Source organism: Eulemur rufifrons, chromosome 20, assembly GCF_041146395.1.
Source record: "Eulemur rufifrons isolate Redbay chromosome 20, OSU_ERuf_1, whole genome shotgun sequence".
Lineage (NCBI taxonomy): Eukaryota > Metazoa > Chordata > Mammalia > Primates > Lemuridae > Eulemur > Eulemur rufifrons.
Window position 1 is genome coordinate 10,078,091 of NC_091002.1, and position 22,538 is coordinate 10,100,628.

At 40.0% G+C, this 22,538-nt stretch overlaps 1 protein-coding gene across 2 annotated transcripts in view; it reads left to right on the plus strand.

Annotated features, from left to right (window-relative positions):
* The first annotated feature begins 705 nt into the window (after positions 1 to 705).
* DTD1 (D-aminoacyl-tRNA deacylase 1) overlaps positions 706 to 22,538 on the plus strand; it is a 156,004-nt gene continuing 134,171 nt past the window's right edge. For both annotated transcript variants that reach the window (XM_069495959.1, XM_069495960.1), the window contains exons 1-3: positions 706 to 768; positions 6,445 to 6,535; positions 8,531 to 8,766. In XM_069495959.1, coding sequence (XP_069352060.1) covers positions 726 to 768; positions 6,445 to 6,535; positions 8,531 to 8,766 — 370 coding nt within the window. In that variant the 5' untranslated portion in view covers positions 706 to 725. The remainder of the gene's footprint in view (positions 769 to 6,444; positions 6,536 to 8,530; positions 8,767 to 22,538) is intronic.

Genomic DNA, 22,538 nt, shown 5'->3' on the forward strand with positions numbered 1-22,538 from the left:
ATAGTCTGTTTCATTTAAATCTAAGAATCCTGTGAGGGGGCTAAGTATTAGTATTTGTATTAAAGGAAGAATTAGAATTCTAGAATCATATACCTATTTACTATCATGACATGGTGAAGTCAAATTAATACTTAAATATAATAGTTAAATGGCTATTTTAGGCAGCAGATCCTTTTGTATCTGGTATCTGAGAAGCCACCGGGGCAGGAAGACAAGGGAAGAAGAATTTGGGAGGATCTAGGGGCAAAGGAATGGAAAAGAGGAAGGAGGAAAACAATTAGGGATAGGATTCAGAACAAAGCTGGGATTTAGTGATGACTCGCTCTCAGGTCTTGGGATGTGAGAGAAAAAAACCTGTGCGGAGACTGCCATGTGGCAGAGTGGAGTCTGGACAGGGGTGGGGGCTTGGGCCAGAGATCGCTGGATCAAACGGCTCGGGCGGGACCGGCTGTGGGTGGGGGCGGGGCCCATCAATGACGGGCGGGTTATGGTTAGGCAGCAGGTGGGCGTGGCAGACAGGCAGATCCAATCTAAGGGTGGGCGGGCTTATAGCCTGGCCAAGAGTGGGCGTGGCCGACGTGGATGGGCTGCAACCGACCCGGTCGGACCCGGCAGCTGGGCGCGCTTCCGGGTGTCACCTCCAGAGGGCGCCGGCCGCGGAGCCGCCCGCGCAGTCTCTAGGACGGACAGAGCGCGGCACCGCCCCACTTGCCCCAGCCGCCGCCATGAAGGCCGTGGTACAGCGCGTCACCCGGGCCAGCGTCACAGGTCAGTCGGGCGGGGCCGGGCCCGGGAGAAGCCGTCTCTGACCCCCGCGACCGGCCGTCCTGCGTGGGGGGGAGGGGTCCCCCTGCACCATCCTCTGGATCGCTGCGGCCCCTCCACGATCTCGGTCTCCTGCGATCTCGGTCCCCGCGCGAGCGCGGTCCCCGCAGCCCCGGATCCCCGGGGCGGCGCCGCGGCCGGAGAGCGTCTGCACGTGCCTGGCCGCCCCGGCGCGTCCCTGGCTGCAGGATCTCCGCTTGGGGTTCAGGATAAGCGCGTCCTATTATCACCGTCTTTTGTCCTGCGTACATGGTGGCAGACCCTCTGAGCATCCCCGTGGCCCATTCTTCTGTGGAATGTTGCACAAACAACATGTAGGGAGCGTTTCCGGAGCAGGCACTTGTCTCTTTTCACTGCTCGATTTTAAATATTTCATTTTTGTCCATTTTTACGTATCCCAATTGTTTTGGAGCTTGACGCCCAATAAAATGCACAGGTGTGAAGAGTCGCTCATTTGGCTGCGCTCTGACAGTGTGTACTGCACGTGACCGGCGCCCAGGCAAGCTACCATTCCCCGCCCAGGACCTCCCTCTTCCGCACTCACTGAACCGTGCAATGATGGGGGCAAATATAAAAAATTCAAGATGAAATATTTCTCTTTTTCACTAACTTCTTGTGGACCAAGCCATCCAACCATTAGTTGTCACTTGAACACTCCAGTCTAGGTTGAACATCAGAGGTTCAGATGATTAATGTATTAATAGATAATGTAGTCATTTTTAAAAAAACATGGTATGAATTACAAAATATTTAAATGACAAGTTTTATATTGTCTTTAGTCCTTTCTGTTTTTATTGGCAGAATTGTATTGTTTCAGTTTAAATAATTCCAGATATCCTGTCCTTCATTCCATTCTACACCAAATATTTGTTCTTGTGTCCACAAAAGTATATGTTTAAAAACAAAACAAAACAACAAAAACCCCTAAAGAAACAACCAAACCCACCAAAACCATTTAGATTTGACGTTCTACTTTTCAACCCTGCCTAATGATTTCTAAGCTGTTCTGGTAACTTTGGTTTTGGAAATGGTCCTGGAATCATAGGGGATAGAGGAGCACTGAGATTTAAGGAATTTTTAAGGTTTTATAGTATTTCAATAAATAGTTAAGTTCAACAAAACTGGGAAAATGCATAGATGAAAGCATAGATTTTTTTTGCTTTTTGAGCAAAATCTTGCAGTCTGTGCTATGTGGTCATCACCAACAGATTTAAATTTTGATCTTTTTCCTGAACTCTCCATCCTGCTGATCTGGAATATTGAAAATATGTGTTCTGTGAGATTTGCTGAATGGAGTTTCAGTTATTTTAGTCCAATATTTAAATTGTATACTTTTAGTTAAAACCTGCATATTAAAAAAGATAAGAATGGGAATTGTGGGAAAGTGTTAATAACTTGGGAATTCTAGTTATCCAGGCCTTCTAATTGAATCATAATGGAAAGAGATTTTCTGATCCCTTTAAAATGTGCCTGGCTTCACTGAGATGTGGCTGTTTTTGAATGGTATTTTATTTTAGGAGTTCTAAAATGTAACTTCCTATTTTATGGTCAGGAGAGAGTAGAGTATCAGGAGTCACATCTTATTAAGTGGCAGATTCACTTTATGAGATTGGTCAGACAATTTTTGATGTCTTAGCATGGTTATCGTGATAATATAATTTTAAAAAGTTTATTATGGAACATTTCAAACATATTCATTTGATTACACAGACAGATAAGTACAATAACCCTCATGTCCCATCACTCAGGGTCAGCAGCTTAAATCTGATCTAAAATTTTGGTTTTGAACAGGTTCATATCAGAGATTGTGAATTCTTTTTTTGTTTGTTTTTTGAGACAGAGTCTCACTCTCTTGTCTGGGCTAGAGTGCCCTGGCATCAGCCTCACTCACAGCAACCTCAAACTCCTGAGCTCAAGCAATCCTCCTGCCTCAGCCTCCCAGGTAGCTGGGACTACAGTTACGTGCCACCATGCCCGGCTAAGTTTTTCTTTTTTATTTTCTTTTTTTTTTTTTTTGAGGCAGAGTCTTGCTTTGTTGCCCGGGCTAGAGTGAGTACTGTGGCATCAGCCTAGCTCACAGCAACCTCAAACTCCTAGGCTTAAGCGATCCTACTGCCTCAGCCTCCCGAGTAGCTGGGACTACAGGCATGTGCCACAATGCCCGGCTAATTTTTTCTATATATATTTTAGTTGGCCAGATAATTTCTTTTTATTTTTAGTAGAGACGGGGTCTCGCTCTTGCTCAGGCTGGTCTCGAACTCCTGACCTCGAGCGATCCACCCACCTTGGACTCCCAGAGTGCTAGGATTATAGGCATGAGCCACCGCGCCCGGCCTAAGTTTTTCTATTTTTAGTTGTTTGGCTAATTTTTTTCTATTTTTAGTAGAGACGGGGGGGGGGGGGGGGGGGGGGGGGAGGGGTCTCACTCTTGCTCAGGTTGGTCTCGAACTCCTGAGCTCAAGCAATCCTCCTGCCTCGGCCTCCCAGAGTGTTAGGATTACAGGCGTGAGCCACCACGCCCAGCTGAGGTTGTGAATTCTTAAAGATGAGGTCTCAGGGCTGATGCCACTCATACATGGAGAAATTGACCAGACCTCTCACGTCTTTTCCAGTCCTGTGATCTTTTGTCTAAAGTGGTGATTCTAAAGTTTATCCCCTGGAAGTCCATTTGTTTATAATAAAAAATCCTTTTGAACCTGCAATCTCTGTGTCATATATAGATTTGGGGGCAAAAGTTGTTTCTTATTAAGATAATTAATTATAAAAATGTATAAACTCTTTTTTTTTTGAGACAGAGTCTCGCTTTGTTGCCCGGGCTAGAGTGAGTGCCATGGCGTCAGCCTAGCTCACAGCAACCTCAAACTCCTGGGCTCAAGCGATCCTACTGCCTCAGCCTCACGAGAGGCTGGGACTACAGGCATGTGCCACCATGCCCGGCTAATTTTTTTGGCATATATATATTTTAGTTGGCCAGATAATTTCTTTCTATTTTTAGTAGAGACGGGGTCTCACTCTTGCTGAGGCTGGTCTCGAACTCCTGACCTTGAGCGATCCACCCGCCTCAGCCTCCCAGAGTGCTAGGATTACAGGCGTGAGCCACTGCGCCCGGCCTAAACTCTTGATAGTGATTCTCCTTTTGAGAATCTACTCTAAGAAGATAATCCTAATTGTATAAAAAGCCTTAGTGAACAAAGATTTTCACCATACCTTTATTAATGGAAGTGAAATATTTGAAACAAACCATATATCCAGCAAAATGGATGGTTAATCCACTGATACAGGATACAACTATTTAAAAGTGTTTAGGGAACGTTTATGACATGGAAAAATTCTTATGCAATGTTAAGAGAATAGATGAGATTCAATTTTTTTTTTTTTGAGACAGTTTTTTTGTTGTTGTTGTCCTGGCTAGAGTACAGTGGCATCATCATAGCTCACTGTAACCTCAAACTCCTGGGCTCAAGCAATCCACCTGCTTCAACCTCCTGAGTAGCAGGGCCTACAGGCATATGCCACTGAGCCCAGCTAATTTTTTCTTTTTTGGAGACAGAGTCTCCCTCTGTTGCCTGGGCTAGAGTGCTGTGGCATCAGCCTCGCTCACAGCAACCTCAAACTCCTGGGCTCAAGTGATCCTCCTGCCTCAGTCTCCCAAGTAGCTAGGACTACAAGTACATGCCATCACACCAGGCTGATTTTTAAAAATTTTTTTGTAGAGACGAGGTCTTGCTGTGTTACCCAGGTTGATCTTGAACTCCTGGACTCAAGTGATCCTCCTGCCTCTGCCTCCAAAAGTGCTGGAATTACAGGCATGAGTCACTGAGCCTGGCCCTTCTTCCAGTTTTTTATATTTTCCAAATTTTCTATAATGTATATGCATTCTTTTAATGGTGGATATAGCTTCATAACCTTTATTTTTAAAAACATACTTTGGGAAAAATTTAGAAAGTATGTGGACATTGTAAGAAAATAATATCGATTCATTTAAAAATAAAGCCAAAGGCTTTCTAAAGCAATGCCAACAAGCAAACCAACCCCAATTGTTTACTGCTTTTGTCAGGATAGATTATTTCATCTTTTGAGTCAGTGGTTCAAAGGGCAATACGTCACACACATAGACCATTATAAGTAAACAAGCATAGAAGAACATATTAAACATTTTTTAGCATAAAAATAAGAGAAATTAAGCTTTACTGATATTTCAGGAATGGATTGATGTGGATGCTTCCCTGGGGTCTGTCAGGTGGTCCCTTGTCAGACACCTAAAGAAAGAAGAAAGTTTCTCACCTTTCCTTAACAGTATATTGTAACATGACATAATCTGTGTTGCCTTTTTAGGTATATTTATAGATATTATCCAGCAGAAGCAAATAACAAGAAAATGGCCAACTTTATCTTAAGTGAAACAACTCAGAAAGACAAAAACCGCACGTTCTCACTTATAGGTGGGAGCTAAGTCATGTGTGACATGAAAGCAGAGTGTGGAACGATGGACAGTGGAGACTCTGAGGTGTCGGGGGGGTCGTAGTGGGTAGACGAAGGAAGGTCACTTGGTTCGTAGAATGTGCAGTTGCTCTGGTGATGGATGCAATGAAGGCCCCGACTTCACCCCAACACAATGTATCAGTGTAGCAAAATTGCCCTTGTACCTCATGAATATATACAGATAAAAAATAAATGGGAAAGAAAAAGAAAATGGCTGAGTTGACCCTTCTATTCCTGATTGGAACATTAGGTCAGTACATGATGAAATAATAAAACAACATAATAAGATTGGCAAAAAGTTGGCAAAAAAAGAGAAAATTATCAAGATTACCATTTGACATGTGGATTTAGATTCGCCATCATGGTGATGAATCTTGTGAACATTTCTGATGTTGTCAAATAGCAGTAGGGCATACGTTTGTCACAAATACATTTATATAAATACATATACCAAATGTGCTCAGAGTGTGTGCTCAGAGGTTTTTTTTTTTTATGGATGAGGTGAATGATTCAAGAATATTTGGAGATCATGGTCTTCGGATGTAACTTCAGTACTAAACTGGGAAATAATATTAATAGCAGTTTGCTGAGTTGAAGCTTTACACATAAATCGTGGTTTTTATGTTATAATGTATTTAATTTCTCTGCAGTAAGTAGGGAAAACATTTGTTTACACGACATGAACAGTTTCCATTTTGTGCTTTCTGTGTGCTATGTTACCAGATTTGCTAATTTCTAAGAAAAGTGGGAATCTCCTTTCTGAGAATTAATATAGCTGAACTGGATTCTGTGGGGGAGGCAAACACTGCTCTGTTTTCACAGATGGGCAAACTTGACCATGGAAAGTTTTGGGTGTCTTTACCCAAGGTTAACAGATGAAAATGTGGCCCTAAAATCCTGCTTAATGGTTGTTCACTTTACAGCTCTTGTTCATTCCAGATATAAAATTAGAATGCATGAGAATTATTATTGTCTCACTGCATTTATGTAACTCTTTTTATTTTGAATACCTACTGACTTTAATCAGAGAAATTATAAAAAGTGTGTGTGATGATTAAGACATTGCTGTGGCTACTTAAAAGCACTTCTGGCACCTTTTTGGTTCTGAGTCTTTTCTCCCTTTTGGTTTCTTTCTAGTTGGAGAAGAGCAGATAAGTGCCATTGGACGGGGCATCTGTGTGTTGCTGGGTATTTCTCTGGAAGATACTCAGAAGGAACTGGAGCACATGTAAGATGCGTGTTTCTAAGTCATTGCTATTTGAATGGGGTATGTAGTGCTTATGCTGGGAGCCTTTGTAGTATTTTGTGCCTGTGAAGTAAGCCCCTGTCATTTTATCCATTGTCCCATTGGATGTAGTGTGGTTATCTCTGTGTTTCAGAGGAAGGGACCAAGAAAGAGTAATATGTCAGACCTCCCCCTGAAGTCGGCCGTGGAACAGGTGCACCATCTAGCCTCCTTCCCTATTTGCTGCAATAGCCTCTGACTATGCCTCTTGTTCTCTTAATGCAAAAACTGAGCTTCTTTTCTTATGTATGACTTTGCTATTTTAATTTGGGCAATATGATCTGGGCACTATTTATGTATTTTTAAAATGCCTAGTTGTTCATTGTACACTTAAGGATCTGGAACTCAGAGAGGTTAAGTTCCTTGCCCCAGGTCATGCACACACACTTAGCAAAAAGCCTCAAACTAAATTAGCGTCTGGGCTACCTGACCTTGAAGCTGATGTTCTTTTTACTAAGGTAGCAGAGTTTGGCATTGCTGCTGCCTGACTGGCTCTTTTAGTGCAGTCAGCCCCCTCCCATGTTCCCCCTCTGCACCAGCACCACTTGACACATTTATTTCAGATGCTGCGATCCCTTTATTTTGCCACTTGGTGCCCAGAACCTGGGTATAACCCTGCCCAATTGTCCATTTTGTATTAGATTGAAATCAGATTTGGAACCTAATTCCTGCTAAGGTGTTGATGATTGATAAGGATAGTTTAATACCACTTCAGGGATGGTGGTATTTTCTTAGCTGTCCCCTGGATATCAAAGAGGAGTAGAATGGGATAGTGGTTAAAAACTGTGGCTCTGGGTCTGAATCTCTTTATGGCTCTGACATAGCTTGGTGCTTAAGAGATGTGATGATTCAATGTAAGTCAAACCTTAGCTATGCCAGCCTGAGCAAGAGCGAGACCCCATCTCTACTAAAAATAGAAAGAAATTATATGGACAGCTAAAAATATATATAGAAAAAAAATTAGCCGGGCATGGTGGTGCATGCCTGTAGTCCCAGCTACTCGGGAGGCTGAGACAGGAGGATCGCTTGAGCTCAGGAGTTTGAGGTTGCTGTGAGCTAGGCTAACGCCATGGCACTCACTCTAGCCTGGGCAACAGGGTGAGACTCTGTCTCAAAAAAAAAAAAAAAAAAAAAACCTTAGCTATGGAGAGGGGTGATGCATAGTATCCACCACTGAGGGTACCCATATAAAGAATCAGTGAATTAATATTTTTAGAATCTTTGGAACTGTCTTTGTCTTCAACATCATCCAAAAGAGTGACTCTCAAATGTGGAATTTCAGCTTTCCCGCTGGCGGTTCTTTGCCATGCTTCTCAAATCTGACGTTGCAGACATTACCTGGTGCACTTCCTTGCCATGGTGGCTATGCTTTGTCATCGTATGTGTAGGGAGTGCCACTCGGGGGCTTAAAAAAGCATGTAATATAGTTGTCAAGGTGTCTTTCCCTAGATCTTTTGCATATTTGCACAAACCATGAGTTTTCTCTCAGAGTATTCGCTGAATTATTCATTTTGAGTAGCTCCAAGAAGGGGTGTAAAAAAGGGGTATCATTTGTCCCAATGTAAAGATTGAATTCTATAAAAAATTAAAATTGGACCCATGTTTTGACATATCCCCCAACCTGAGGGAACAGAGAATGGGTGGTCATGATGTTAGCCCCAGTTGCCACCAGTAGCTGCTGTGAATTGGAGGGGCTGACAAAAATGAAGGAAATCCCAAAACAGCCCTATGAAGTAGGACTGTTGTTATTGTGTATCACAGCTGAGGAAACTGAAGCATAGAGTGGATAAGAAACTTGCCGGAGGTCATGCCTCCTGGAAGTGATGGAGTCATCATTATGTGTTTAGTTGGCAAGATGCTGGTGACATTTTGGGCGTGTGGAGTGTGTCAGGGAGCTTGTGATCCTTCACGGACTGCTCACTGCTCTTTTTCCCTTAGGGTCCGAAAGATTTTAAACCTGCGTGTGTTTGAGGATGAGAGTGGGAAGCACTGGTCGAAGAGTGTGATGGACAAACAGTACGAGGTGCTGTGTGTCAGCCAGTTTACCCTCCAGTGTGTGCTCAAGGGGCACAAGCCCGACTTCCACCTGGCGATGCCCACGGAGCAGGCAGAGGGCTTCTACAACAGCTTCCTGGAGCAGCTGCGCAAGACATACAGGCCAGAGCTCATCAAAGGTAGGCAGGAGAGTGAGTTCACGCCCGGGAAAGGATTCTCCAGGACATGTCCAGGCAGAGGGAGGAGAGAATCTGCAATTGCAGCATCAGCTTTCCTGGAAAGTCATTGTTTATGCTTATTCCTTACTTAAAACAACATAATGGCTGCTGCTGCTGCTGTTGTACTTAACACATGTCCTCGGAATGCTCCCGATACCGTTTACCCTTCTCCATTCTTCTGTTCACATTTTGAAAATGTTTAGGAACCCAGAGGTGTGTCTCATATCTTTGGTTGCTTAGGTCAGCCCTATCCAGTAGAAGGAATATAGTGCAAGCCCCAAATATGAGCCAAATATGTCATTTTAATTTCCAGTAGCCATAATAAAAAAAAGGTAAAAAGAAATGTGGAATTAATTAAAAATATATTTTATTGATCTTACTATATCTAAAATATTAAAATTTTACCATGCAATCAATATAAACAGTTATGAGATAGTTTATATATTTTTTAAGGCTTTATTTGTTTAGAGCAGTTTTAGGTTCACAGTGAAATTGAGAGGAAGGTACAGAGATATCCCATATAACCCTGCTCCCACACCTGTGCAGCATTATCAACACCTGCTGCCACCAGAGTGGTACATTTTTTTATGATTGATGAACCTACACTGACACATCATTATCACCCATAGTCCATAGTTTACATTAGGGTTCACTCTTGGTGTTTTGTATTCTATGGGTTTGGACAAATTTATAATGACATGTATCCACCATTACATTATCATGCAGAATATTTTTACTGCCCTAAAAATCCTGTGTTCCACCTATTTGTCCTTCTTTCCCTCCTAACTCCTGGCAACTATTGATCTTTTCACTGTCTCCATAACTTTGCTTTTTCTAGAATGTCATGTGGTTCAAATTGTAGAGTGAGAAGCTTTTTCAGATTATCTTCTTTCACTTAATAATGTGCATTTAAAGTTCCTCCATGTCTTTTCATGGCTTGGTAGCTCATTTCTTATTAGTGCTGAATAATATTCTATTGTCTGACGTATTACAGTTTATCTGTTTACCTACAGCATATCTTTATTGTGTCCAAGTTTAGGCAATTATGAATAAAGCTGCTATAAACACCTGTATTTATTGCAGGTTTTGTGTGTACATAGTTTTCAACTCTTGTGTAAATGCTAAGGAGTGTGATCACTAGATCGAATGTTAAGAGTGTGTTTAGTTTTGTAAGAAACTACCAAACTGTCTTCCAAAGTGGCTGGATCATTTGGTATTTCCATGGCAATGAATGAGAGTTCCTGTTGCTCCACATTCTTGCAAGCATTTGGTGTTGTCATTGTTTGGATTTTGGCTAGTCTAATAGGTATGTAGTGGTATCTTGTTTTAATTTGCATTTTCCTGTTGACATATTATGAGCATCTTTTCATATATGTATTTGCTATATGTATATCTTCTTTGAGGCGGTATCTGTTAAGGCCTTTGGCCCATTTGTGAGATTGGAGTTTTTATTTTCTTACTGAGTTTTAAGAGTTCTTTTTATATTTTAGATACTAGTCTTTTATCAGATATGTCTTTTGCAAATATTTATCCTTTATCAGATATATCCTTTGCAGATATTTTCTCTTAGTCTGTGGTTCTCTGTTCATTCTCTTGACAGTGTCTTTCACAGAGCAGAAATTAAGAAAAAAAATACTGTTTTTTTTTAGAGACAAGATCTTGCTCTGTTGTGCAGGCTAGCCTCGAACTCCTGGGCTCATGCCATCCTCCCACCTCAGCCTCCCAAGTAGCTAGGATGACAGGCATGCCACCATGCCCAGCCAGAGCAGAAAATTTTAATTTTAATGAAGTCTAGCTTTTCAATTCTTTCTTTCATGTATTGTGCGTTTGGTATTGTGTCTAAAAAGCCATCACTATACCCAACATCATCTAGGTTTTCTCCTGTTATCTTCTAGGAGTTTCAGAGGTTTGCATTTTACATTTAGGTCTGTGATCCATTTCAAGTAATTTTTATGAAAGGTATAAGGTCTGTGTCTAGATTCACTTTTTTGTATGTGGGTGTCCAGTTGTTTCAACATTGTTTGTTGAAGACTCTTTTCTTCACTGTATTGTCTTTACTCCTTTGTCAAAGGTCAGTTGATGGTTGGGGGTCTATTTCTGGATTCCCTGTTCTGTTCCATTGATCTATTTGTCTTTTTTTTCACTAATACCACACCGTCTTAAGTACTGTAGCTTTATGGTAAATATTGAAGTTGTGTAGTGTCAGTCCTCTAACTTTGTTCTTTTCTTTCAGCATTGTGTTGACTATTCTGGTCTTTTGCTTCTCCATACAAATTTTAGAATCAGTTTGTTGATACCCACAAAATAACTCACAGGATTTTGACTGGGATTGCACTGAATCTATAGATCAAGTTCGGAAGAAGTGATATTTTGACTATATTGAATCTCTCTTTCTATGAACATGGAATTTCTCTCCATTTTTTTAGTTCTTTTATTTCTTTAATCAGTTTTGTAGTTTTTCTCATATTCATTCTGTACATATTTTGTTAGATTTATACCTAAGTATTTCATTTTGGAGGATCCATTGCTGTTATGTAGGAAAGTAACTAACATTTGTATATTAAGGTATATTAAAGTTGTGTCTTGCAACCTTGCTATGATCACTGACTGATTTCAGAAGTTTTTTTTGTTGACTCTTTTGGATTTTCTTCTTGGATTATCATGTCATCTGTGAATAGAGACTTTTATTTTTTCCTTTCCAATCAGTATACCTTTTATTTCCTTTAAAAATAAAGGAAATAAAATAAAATAAAAATAAAAAGAAAGCTTTATTGCATCAGCTAGGACTTCAGTATGATGTTGAAAAGAGTGATGAGCGGGGATATCCTTTCCTTGTTCTTGCTCTTGGTGGGAAAGCTTCTAGTTCTAGTCTAGCTTCTCACTGTTAAGTATGATATTAGAGTTTTTTGTAGATATTCTTTATCAAGTTGAAAAAGTTCCCCTCTATTTTTAGTTATTGAGAGTGTTTATCATGAATGGGTATTGGATTTTGTCAAATGCTTTATCGCATTTATTGATATGATGATGTGATTTTTCTTCTTCAGCTTGTTGATTGATTTTCTAATGTTGAATCAGCCTGTGTACCTGGGATAAATCCCACTTTTCTGTGGTATATAATTCTTTCTATACATTGTTGGATTCAATTTGCTAATATTTGTTGAGGATTTTTACATCTATGAGAGGTATCAGTTTATAGTTTTCTTTTCTTGTGATTTCTTTGTCTGGTTTTGATATTATGGTGATTTTGGCCTCATAGAATGAGTTAGGAAATACTGTTTCTCCTGTCTTCTGAAAGAGATTTTAGTGAATTGGTATAATTTATTCCTTAAATGTTTGTATAATTTGCCAAAAAACCCATCTGGGCCTAGTGCTTTCTTTTTGGAAGGTTACTAATTATGGATTCAATTTTTAAAATACATATAAGCCTATTTAGATTGTTTCTGAGAGTTTTTTCAGACTATATCTTTCAATTTCTTGTTTCTTTTTTTTGTATTTCTTTCTTTTCATTCTTTTTTATCTGTCTTTTTTTTCTTGTTCTTTTTATTTTATTACTCATGGCACAGAACAGCAATGTATCTTTCAATAAATTGGTCTTTTCAGCTGGTGCAAAGGTAGTGAGTGATCTCACTCTAGTGTTCACAGTCAGTTACAGATTGAACTCCTTGTTCTACTACTTTCTCCCCTTCTCACTACTGCACTTGACTAGTCTAAAAAAAAAAACCAATTGGTCTTTTCTTCTAGGTTATCAAATTTGTGGTTATTGAGTTGTTTGTAATAGTCCCTTATTGTCCTTTTAATCTTCATGAGATCTGTAGTTTTATGTCCTCTATTTCATTTCTGATATTGGTAATTTGTATTTTCTTTTTTTTCTTAGTTCCCTTGTCCAGAGACCTATTAATTTTATTTATCTTTTCAAAGAACCAGCTTTTGGTTTTGTTTTCGGTACCAATTTCCTGTTTTCAGTTTCATTGATTTCTGTTCTAATTTTTATTATCTCTTTTCTTCTGCTTATTTGGATTTAATTTGCTCTTCTTTTTCTAGTTTCCTAAGGAGGAAACTTAGATTATTGACTTTAGTTTCTTTTCTAATATACATATTCAGTGCTATAAATTTCCCTGTTTCCTACTTTTGTACTAGTAATTTTGTACTAAGTCTTCAAAATCTGGTGTGTAGTTTATACTTGCAGCACATCTCAATTTGGACCAGCCATATATCAAGTGTCCACTAGCCAGGTGTAGCTAGTGGGTATCACATTGGATAACATAGGTTTAGGACTTTGCTTATCTGCTTATTTTTGGGAGTGCCAACCTAGTTTGACTAATCAAGAGTTAGCCTAGAAAGTGTCTCAGAATAATGGTCCTGGTTTGTGGGAGAATTATGAATCTGAAAGACTTTTTAAGAGAGTCACTCATTTCTAGTTTCTTTTCATGTTTCTGGGAGTAAATTGCATTTAATGCCATCATGTTTTGCCCTTTTCTTTAAAGTTACTGGAAAATGTATTTAGCCTCCTTTGGTAATGTACTTAATTTTGAATCCTTTCTAAGTAGAATGTCTCTTTCAATATCTAAGTGTAGTATTTTTTGCTTTGGTCCTGCTCTTTTGCAGACATCTAATAGTTGCTGCTTGTTAGCTCTGTAATGTTTCCTTTATTTAACTTTCTCTCTCTGGATGAAACAAACCCCGATCCCTTTTTTATTGGGCATATTTTCAACCTTAAGTTAAATAATAAAATTTATTAAATGTTTTTGAAGCTCTGTAGCGGAGTCCCACATGGAGGATTGTCAGCTCCCCAGATTTGCTTATGCTTAGATCGATGCTGTTCCTACTCGTCCTTGGCATTTCCTTTTATTTTAATTCTCCTCCTGTGAAAAGTGTTCATTTGCTATAAACACATGGATTCCATGTGAGCAGGACATTCCTCCCTTAAATCAAATCCTACTTTTTACTTGGGTTCTGATAGAGCAGAATATGTTTACCTCTTCTGGAGATATCCAAATTTGGGACTCCATTTACAAGTCTGGTCATGGATGTCTCTGATAATTTTTCCCACCCTGTGTCCACTGGGACCCTCTTACATGGCTTTGCTGCAAACATATTTCTTCACAGGATGAGTAATTAAGTCAAGTCCTTTGAGTAATTATTTTTCTTTGCTGAGCCAAGGATTAGATACTTCCAGCATTGTCTTCTCTGCTGTAGATGTTTGTAGAATCATTCTGAGTAATCTCAGATGTATTTTAGAATGCACTAAAGTCCCTTAAAAGGATGAACACAGGGAATATCATAGAAGCATAAGTGAAGGCACTCAAGTGGGTGAACATTGGTGATGGTTAAAGAATGCTTGAGTGAAAGCAAAACTGCTTTCATCTAAGTCCTTAAAGAGGACTGTTTTGTGTATAATTAGATGCTTTGTTTTCCTGAAAATACCTTTTGCTTTTTAAAATAATGTGTGTTTTATCTAGGTAATTATTTGAAGCGACTGAAACAATGTACTGTAAACAATATAATTTTATAATGGATCAGAATTTCAGAATCAGTATATGATACATCTGATCATCTTGATGAAAAATCAACATGAAATGCCAAGAGTTTTAATCAAAATTTATTTCCAAATCTTTTGGACTTTCAGAAGGAATATAGTTATATCAGAGTGTATCACTCTCTATTTTGGCCATATCTATTATACAGTTTTCAGTGGAACAAAATGCGTAGAGCATGTTTTACACATTTGCTGTCTTTTGGTTAATTTTGTATGTTTGGCTTCCAGCTCTAATATGGAAAGCCTCTGGGAGCTGAAGGGATATTGCGATACAAATGAACTACTAAATACATTTTCTTTATTTGAGGATTTTCAGGACCACTTTAGCAACTTTATTTTTTTTATTTTTATTTTTTTAAAAGGCTACTTTTTTTTGAGCCAGAGTCTTGATCTCTCACCCAGGCTGGAGTGCAATGGTATAATCATAGCTCACTGTACCCTTGAACCCTTGAACTCCTGGGCTCAACGGACCCTCCTGCCTCAGCCCTCCGAGTAACTGGGACTACAGGCATGTGCCACTGTAGCCGGCTAATTTTTTATTTTTTAATTTTTTATAGAGTCAGGGTCTCCCTATGTTTCCCAGCCTGGTCTTGAACTCCTGGCCTCAAGTGGCTTGCTTCAGCCTCCTAAAGTGCTGGGATCATAGGCGTGAGCCACCACGTCCAGCCCACTTCAGTGACTTTAAAACATAAAGTAGTTTAATTAGATTTAATGTTTTTTCCACTCTTCTCTCCTTTCACAACTAAAATTTTATTTTACATTTATATTCAATTTGTTTCTCTTATTTGTTATTAAAGACAAAGAGAAGACTCTTGCCTTTATCTCTTCTCTGTATTCCTTTGGGGTCCCAGCCAGGATCCACGTGGTTGTGAACATTTCCTCACTAGCTGCAGCTCTTTCTCCACAGCCCCAGCGCTGGTGCGTGTGCTGGACAGCACAGCCGACTGTCTTGGTTCCTGTTTCTTTATAGCCTGTTTGGTGATATGACCCCAAGCTGATTCCCTGGTTCCATGTGGAGTGGAACCCTGATGGCCAAGCTTGTTATGGTTTGGTCCTTGCATACTGTTGTTATTATTAGTGTACAGCATGCCAAAATACCTCTGTTGAGGGCTTGTGATGTTCTAGACCCTGTGCAAAATAAACACTCTCCATTCTTTATCTTATTGATACCACACAACAAGCCTATTAGGTGGGCAGTAGGATTACTCCCATTCTGCAGATGAAGAAACTGAGGCACAGCAGGGTAACCTGTGGAAGGTCACTCAGCACATAAGTGGAGCCTGGAATCAAATCAGCAGCCATCTCTTGAGCCTAAGCCTCACTGACATCTTCACTTCACTGTAAAATTTATATCCTCTTGGCTTGTTGGCCTTTTTTGTTATCTTCTGTACTCACCAAGTCTGTTGGAACTTTCCTGCCTTCTCTGCCCTGACCAAGGATATCAGTGGAAGGGTTTTTGGGCCTCTTATGGGTCTACTAAGAAGAGAGCAGTATGCCCTGAGGCCAGGTTTTTTTCTCTGAGCAGTGTTATTAAGCTAGAATTTTAGTCCTGTTTCCTCTGGGGGAGATGTTACTGGTTCCATGCAAGTCATACTTTTGTGATTTCTCTATTAATAAGACCCTGTTTATCCACCAGCCCTCATACTCGGCTCTGGTTATACAGTTCTGAGCAGAAAAGATGCTGTCCCTACCCTAAAGGAGCTCACAGTCTAGGGAAGAGAAATACTGAACACGCGTGGCTGTTTCTGCTACAGCATGGTACATGTTCCTGAGAAACCTCACGTTCTGCAAAACCACCACAACAACTCTCAGGGCTCATGGGCAAAATGAGGTTCCCTCCATCCCCCAGTTCTCATCCTCCAGGGCCTCCCCATGTTCCTGAGCTTCTCACATCTTGGTGAGCTCATGGCTTTCTCCGAAGCAAATATTGCTTTTTTTTTTTTTTTTTGAGACAGAGTCTTGCTCTGTCACCCTGGCTAGAGTGCCGTGGTGTCAGCCTAGCTCACAGCAACCTCAAACTCCTGTGTTCAAGCGATCCTTCTGCCTTAGCCTCCCGAGTAGCTGGGACTACAGGCATGCGCCTCCATGTCCGGCTAATTTTTTTCTATATATATTTTTAGCTGTCCAGATCCTTTCTTTGTATTTTTAGTAGAGATAGGGTCTCACTCTTGCTCAGGCTGGCGTCAAACTCCTGACCTCGAGCGATCCTCCCGCCTCGGCCTCCCAGAGTGCTAGGATTACAGGCGTGAGCCACCGCACCCGGCCGAAGCAAATATTGTAAGAGCAGGTGTTCCAAGACAGGAAATGCAAGTGCCAGTCCCTTTAGGCCAGGCCTGGAAAGTGGTGCAGCCTCACTTCTGCCATATTCTTTTTTTTTTTTTTTTTTTTGAGACAGAGTCTCACTCTGTTGCCCAGGCTAGAGTGAGTGCTGTGGCGTCAGCCTAGCTCACAGCAACCTCAAACTCCTGAGCTCAAGCAATCCTCCTGTCTCAGCCTCCCGAGTAGCTGGGACTACAGGCATGCGCCACCATGCCCGGCTAATTTTTTTTTTTCTATATATATTTTTGGCTGTCCATATAATTTCTTTCTATTTTTAGTAGAGATGGGGTCTCGCTCTTGCTCAGGCTGGTCTCGAACTCCTGAGCTCAAACGATCCGCCCACCTCGGCCTCCCAGAGTGCTAGGATTACAGGCGTGAGCCACCGCGCCCGGCCTATGCCATATCCTTTTGGTCAAAGCAGCCTCACAACCCACCCAGATTCAAGGGTGGGGGGATACAGCCCCACCCTGCCATGGCAGGAATGTCAAAGAATTCGTGGCCATCTCTAATCTTCCACGGCTCATAACCCTGGTGCTCTTAAAGGGTGGAAATGTTCTCATTCTGTGGCCCTTGTTTAAAGAATTGCTTTAGGGGAAAAACTGTAGTGCACAAATTTGTCATTTTTTCCCCCCTGTACTGCAAATAGCCAAGGGGTTGAAGGTGCTTTACCGGGCCCCCAGCCTGACTGAGTGGGCCCAGGAAACTGGGTCATTTGTGGCCTCTGCAGCCCTCAGGGCTCTCCAGCCTTCAGCTGAATGCCGAAGGCACCATTTGGCAGGAGACATTAAACCCTCTCCAAGTTGAGTGTTGAACATGCATTGCTTTTAGTTAGGAAAAGAATAAATGTTGTACCAAAATGGAATAGTAGAAAAGAAGGACCTCCGCTCTCAAGCTTCTAGTTCCCCCTCTGAGGCATTTGTAGTGGGCCCAGGAAAGCATTCACCTGTTGGCTTTGTTCAGCAAATCAGAAGCTTCTACGGTAAGAGCTAACTGTGTTCTCTGCAGGGTCTGATCTGTTGTGGGCATGAAAGAGCTGGAGAAATGTAGACAGACACTTGAGGAGCGCAGCGGCTTGTGACTGCCCCAGCTCTGTGCCTCTGTGGGGCGTCCATTATGCCCAGGCCTCCCACACTCCATCATGCACAGAGAAGGTGCCAGGAGCTGGAAGATCACATCTAGTTTTTGCTTCAGGCTTAGTACTTAATTTCTATGGATTTGTTTAATTTTCTACTCTTTTTACTACTTAAATCATTTTAGCAGCAGGAGTGAACTTTCAGTGGAAGCTTGTTTTATATACTTTGGCAAGGACTGTGATGCCAAAGGCACTATTTTTCATGTACATTTAGGAAAGTACAACGTGGGGTCGTGTCTTCATTGTTAACGAATGGCAGGGTTGTCAAACTGGTATAGGCTGATCCTCTCGTAGAAGTTTTGACCAAACAGGTTAATATTTTCTGTCATTCCTTCCCTTTCTTTCATTACTCTTAGTAATTTGCATACTGACTTCCTCATTTATTCCTGCCTGTCTCATTTTGGGTCTTGTACTTACATATCTCCATAGCTACAATTTAGCCTCCCTCTTTCCAAATGGCAGACCATATCCACTTTCATTTTTTATTCCTATCTTTTCATGATTTTCTTGATTTGCTTAATTGATTATCCATTGTGAACAGCAACCTGATGTTGCCAGTTCTCCTTTCCCCTACCTAAAATAAGTGTCATGTCTGCCTTAAAAGCGGCGTCAGTGATAGGGTGGGGTTTTGCACCTCTGTGGTAACGGCAGAGAGCCTTACACATAGTAGGTGCTTCGTTATTTTGTGTGATAAATGCCTCTGCCTCCTGGGAGACGAAGACAGGCTCATCTCAGTGGCTTTGGTGTCCCATCCATCCTTCCCTTCTTCTCTGGGCTCCTCCTCCCTCCTATCCTTATTCTCTTCATCCCTTTTATCTCATTTCCTGAACTGCCTCTGCACTTTGAGTCATGAATTGCAGGCTCAGCACTTTCTCCTTGCCCGACAGAGTCTATTACGGGAATTCAATTTGAAGAAATAAAGGCAGTTTTTGAAAGAGGATACAAGCACAGGTAGAAAGAAACTCCTTTTCACAATGGTCATGATCCAAGTACATAAGATGACTTGGGATGAAAGGAAAAGTCTGAATCATTCAGCAGGAGGAACGGGAAGAGTTCAAAACCTTATTGATTCAGGGCCTACAAATTCGGAAATATTGATAAATTGTTTGGCTCTCTTTTTATATTCTTCAAAGTGTTTATTAAACAAATAAATAGTGTTAAGTGGTATAGCCTCTTCATAATTCTTTCTCTTTTCTGTGTCCTGAGTGAATCCTTCCAGTTTACTAATTCTTTCTTTGATTATGTCCAGTCTAGAGTTCAGCCTGTTTTCAGTCAGTCATTTCTTTTTCATTTCTAGAATTTATTCTTCTTTCTTAGATTAATTTGTTAATATTATTTTTTATGTGGTAAAATACACATAACATAAAATGAACCATTTTGATCATTTTAAATTGTAGAATTTGGTGACATTTAGTACATTCACAATGTTATGCAGCCATTGTCCCCACCTAATTCCAAAACATTTTTATCACCCCAAAAGAAGCCCCACACCCATTAAGCAGTCACGACCTGTTTTCTCCTGCACCCAGCCCCTGGCAACCACCAATCTGCTTTCAGTCTCTATGGACTTGCCTATTCTAGATATTTCATATAAATGAAATCATACTATGTGGCCTTTTGGGTCTGGCGTCTTTCAATTAGCATAATGTTTTCAAAGTTCATTCATGTTATAGCAGGTATCAGTATCTCATCCCTTTTTATAATAATATTCCATTGCATGAATATATCACATTTTGCCATTGTGGAACATTTGGATTGTTTTTACCTTTTGGCTATGGTTAATAGTGCTGCTGTGAACATTTGTGTACAAGTTTTTATTTGAACACTCATTTATATTAATAATTCTTTTGGGTATATACTCAGGAGTGGAATTGCTGGATTAGATGATTGAACTTATCAAGGAGGCACCACCAAACTATTCCACAGTGGCTGAACAATTTTACTTTCCTACCAGCGATGTATGAGGGTTCTGATATTCTGCATCCTTGTCAACACTTGTTATTTTCAGTTTTTTTTTGATTGTAGCCATCCTAGTGGGTATGGAGTAGTACATAGTTGTCGTTTTGATTTGCGTTTTCCTAACGACTAATAATACTGAACATCTTTTCATATACTTGTTGACTTTTCTTCTTTGGAAAACGTCTTTCAAGTTCTTTGCTCATTTTAAAATTGATTTGTAGGTCTTTGTTGTTGAGTTGTAAGAGTAATTTATATATTTTGGATACTAGACCCTTATCAGATATATGATTTGCGAACATTTTCTCCCGTTCTCTCAGTTTTCTTTTCACTTGCTTGGTAGGGTCCTTTGATGCACAAAAGTTTGTAATTTTAATGAAATGTAATTTTTTCTTTTTTTTCTCTTTTTGTTGCTTGTGTTTTTGATGACTCTTGTCAAATTCCAGTGTCTTGAAGATTAACCCTATGTTTTTTTCTCAGCATTTTATAGTTTTAACTCTTACATTGAGGTCTTTGATCCCTTTTTAGTTAACTTTTGTATATGCTGTGAGTTAAGGGTCTACCTTCATTATTTTGCATGTGGATGTCCCATTATCCCATCACCATTTGTTCAAAAGACTATTTTTTTTTTTTACCCGTTGCATGGTCTTTGCACCCTTCTTGAAAATCAAGTGACTATATATGTATGGGTTTATTTCTGGCCTCTCAGTTCCATTTCATCATTCTATATGTCTGTGCCAGTACCACACTATTTTGATTACTGTAAGTTCGTAGTAAGTTTTGAAATTGGGAGGTGTGAGTCTTCCAACTTTGTTCTTCTAATTAATGTTTGAACAGGTAGTGATCAGGTAGTTCAAACATCAGAATGATATGAAAATGTCCACACTGGGAAATTTTACTCTTACTCTTGTCCCCGTCCAACCTGTTTCCCATTGTCTCTAGAGGTAATCGTTTTCATTAATTTTTTTCCCATCCATCTAGTGTTTATGCAGATGTGAGCAAATATGAATATATTTTTATACTTCCATTTTTTATACAAAAGGTAGCATGTGATATATTGTTTTACATCTTTTTGAAAACTTTCACAGTGTTTCCTAGAGATTCTTTCTGTACCAGCACATGGAGACTTCCTTATATCCCTTTTTTATTAACAGCTGTGTAGTGTTCTATGGTGGAAACACAGCCTAGTTTATTAATACGTCTTGAATTGTTGGACTCTTGGGTTGTTTCTGACTTTTGTCTCTTAAAAACAACAGTGATGCAGTGAATAAATTTGGACATATGCCACTTCATATGCAGGCAGAGATACCTGTGGGTTACATTCTCAGAAGTGGGATTGGTAGGGCCAGACGGCTCTCTGTGGGTGTTATCCCTTTCTGCAGTGTATGAGCCTACAGTATTCCTCAGAGCATTGTTAACAGAGTATATTTTGAATTTCTAGAATTTTGGCCATCTGATATCTCATTGTAGTTTTAATATACAGAGTATGGTTGAATGTTTTGCAGGTGTTTGAGTGATTTGTATTTCCTTTCCTTTGAATTGTTCATGCTCTTTGTCCATTTTTCTATTGAATTGTTAGTTAGGTTCTTTATTTCTATGAGCTTTTTTGTCTGTGTTACAAGTTACAGATATTTTTCATCCATTTTGTCATTTGCCCTTTGGCCTTGCTTAAGGGATTGTTTGCCGGACAAGTATTTTCCATCCTTAAGCAGTTGATTATCAATTTTTTGAAATGTCTGCTGGATTTTGAATCAGAGTTTCCTATGATTCCTATGACATTTCCTCCCCAAAGTTACAAAGATTAGGGCAATTTTTTTTCCCCTAGTGCTTTTATTTTTTTATTTTCTACTTTTAAATATTTGATTTATTTGGAGTTTATCTTATATAAATAAATATAAAGCATTGGTTCAAAATTTGTCTTTTTTTCAGGTGTTCACTAAATGGCTTCCCAAAAACATTTATGTATAAAACCATCTTTGCCTCCACTAATCTGAGATTCTGGCTTTATCTCATATTATATTCCTGTATGTATTTATGAGCTTTTAAATTTTGTTTCAATTCTGAAGACATACTGTTTTAGTTACTGAGGATTTTTACTATGCTTTTATATGTGGTAAGGTGAGTTTCTCCCGTATTGCTTTGAGTTTTCCTAGCTATTCTTCATTGTTTCTTTTTCTTTTTTAAATTTTTGATTTTCTTTTAGAGACAAGATGTTGCTATGTTGCCCAGGCTGGCCTTGAACTCTTGGGCTTTAGCAATCCTCCCACCTCAGCCTCTCGAGTAGCTGGGACTACAGGTGCACACTACCATACCCAGCTCTTATATATGAATTTTACTTTAGAAAGTTATTTTTATTTGGAGTGCCTTAAAGCTGTAAATTTATAAATCCTGTGGCTCATGACAATAATCAACCTCTAGCATATTCCCTCACAAAGGTCAGGGTTTGTTGGCCTTGCTTAGCAAAACTCCAGGCCAGTTTTCTGCCTATTCTGTATCTGCATCTGTACCCGGGCAGCCAAATGTGGCTGGAGAAAACATGCCATCACATAGACTGTCCTCACGTTCATGACCTTGATCTGCAAGCGGGCCCACAGTGCTGCCCAGTAATTGTAATACATCAACCTGTTCATTTACTCTGCTATTCTCCTATGTGCTGTTCTCTCTACTCAAACCTCCAGCATTTCCTTCTCTACCCTCCCTCTTAGCTATTGACCTTACTTATAATTTCCAAGAGAAAATTTACAGCACTCAGAAGAGAACTTCCAGAAGTTTCCCCACTCCACCTGGCAG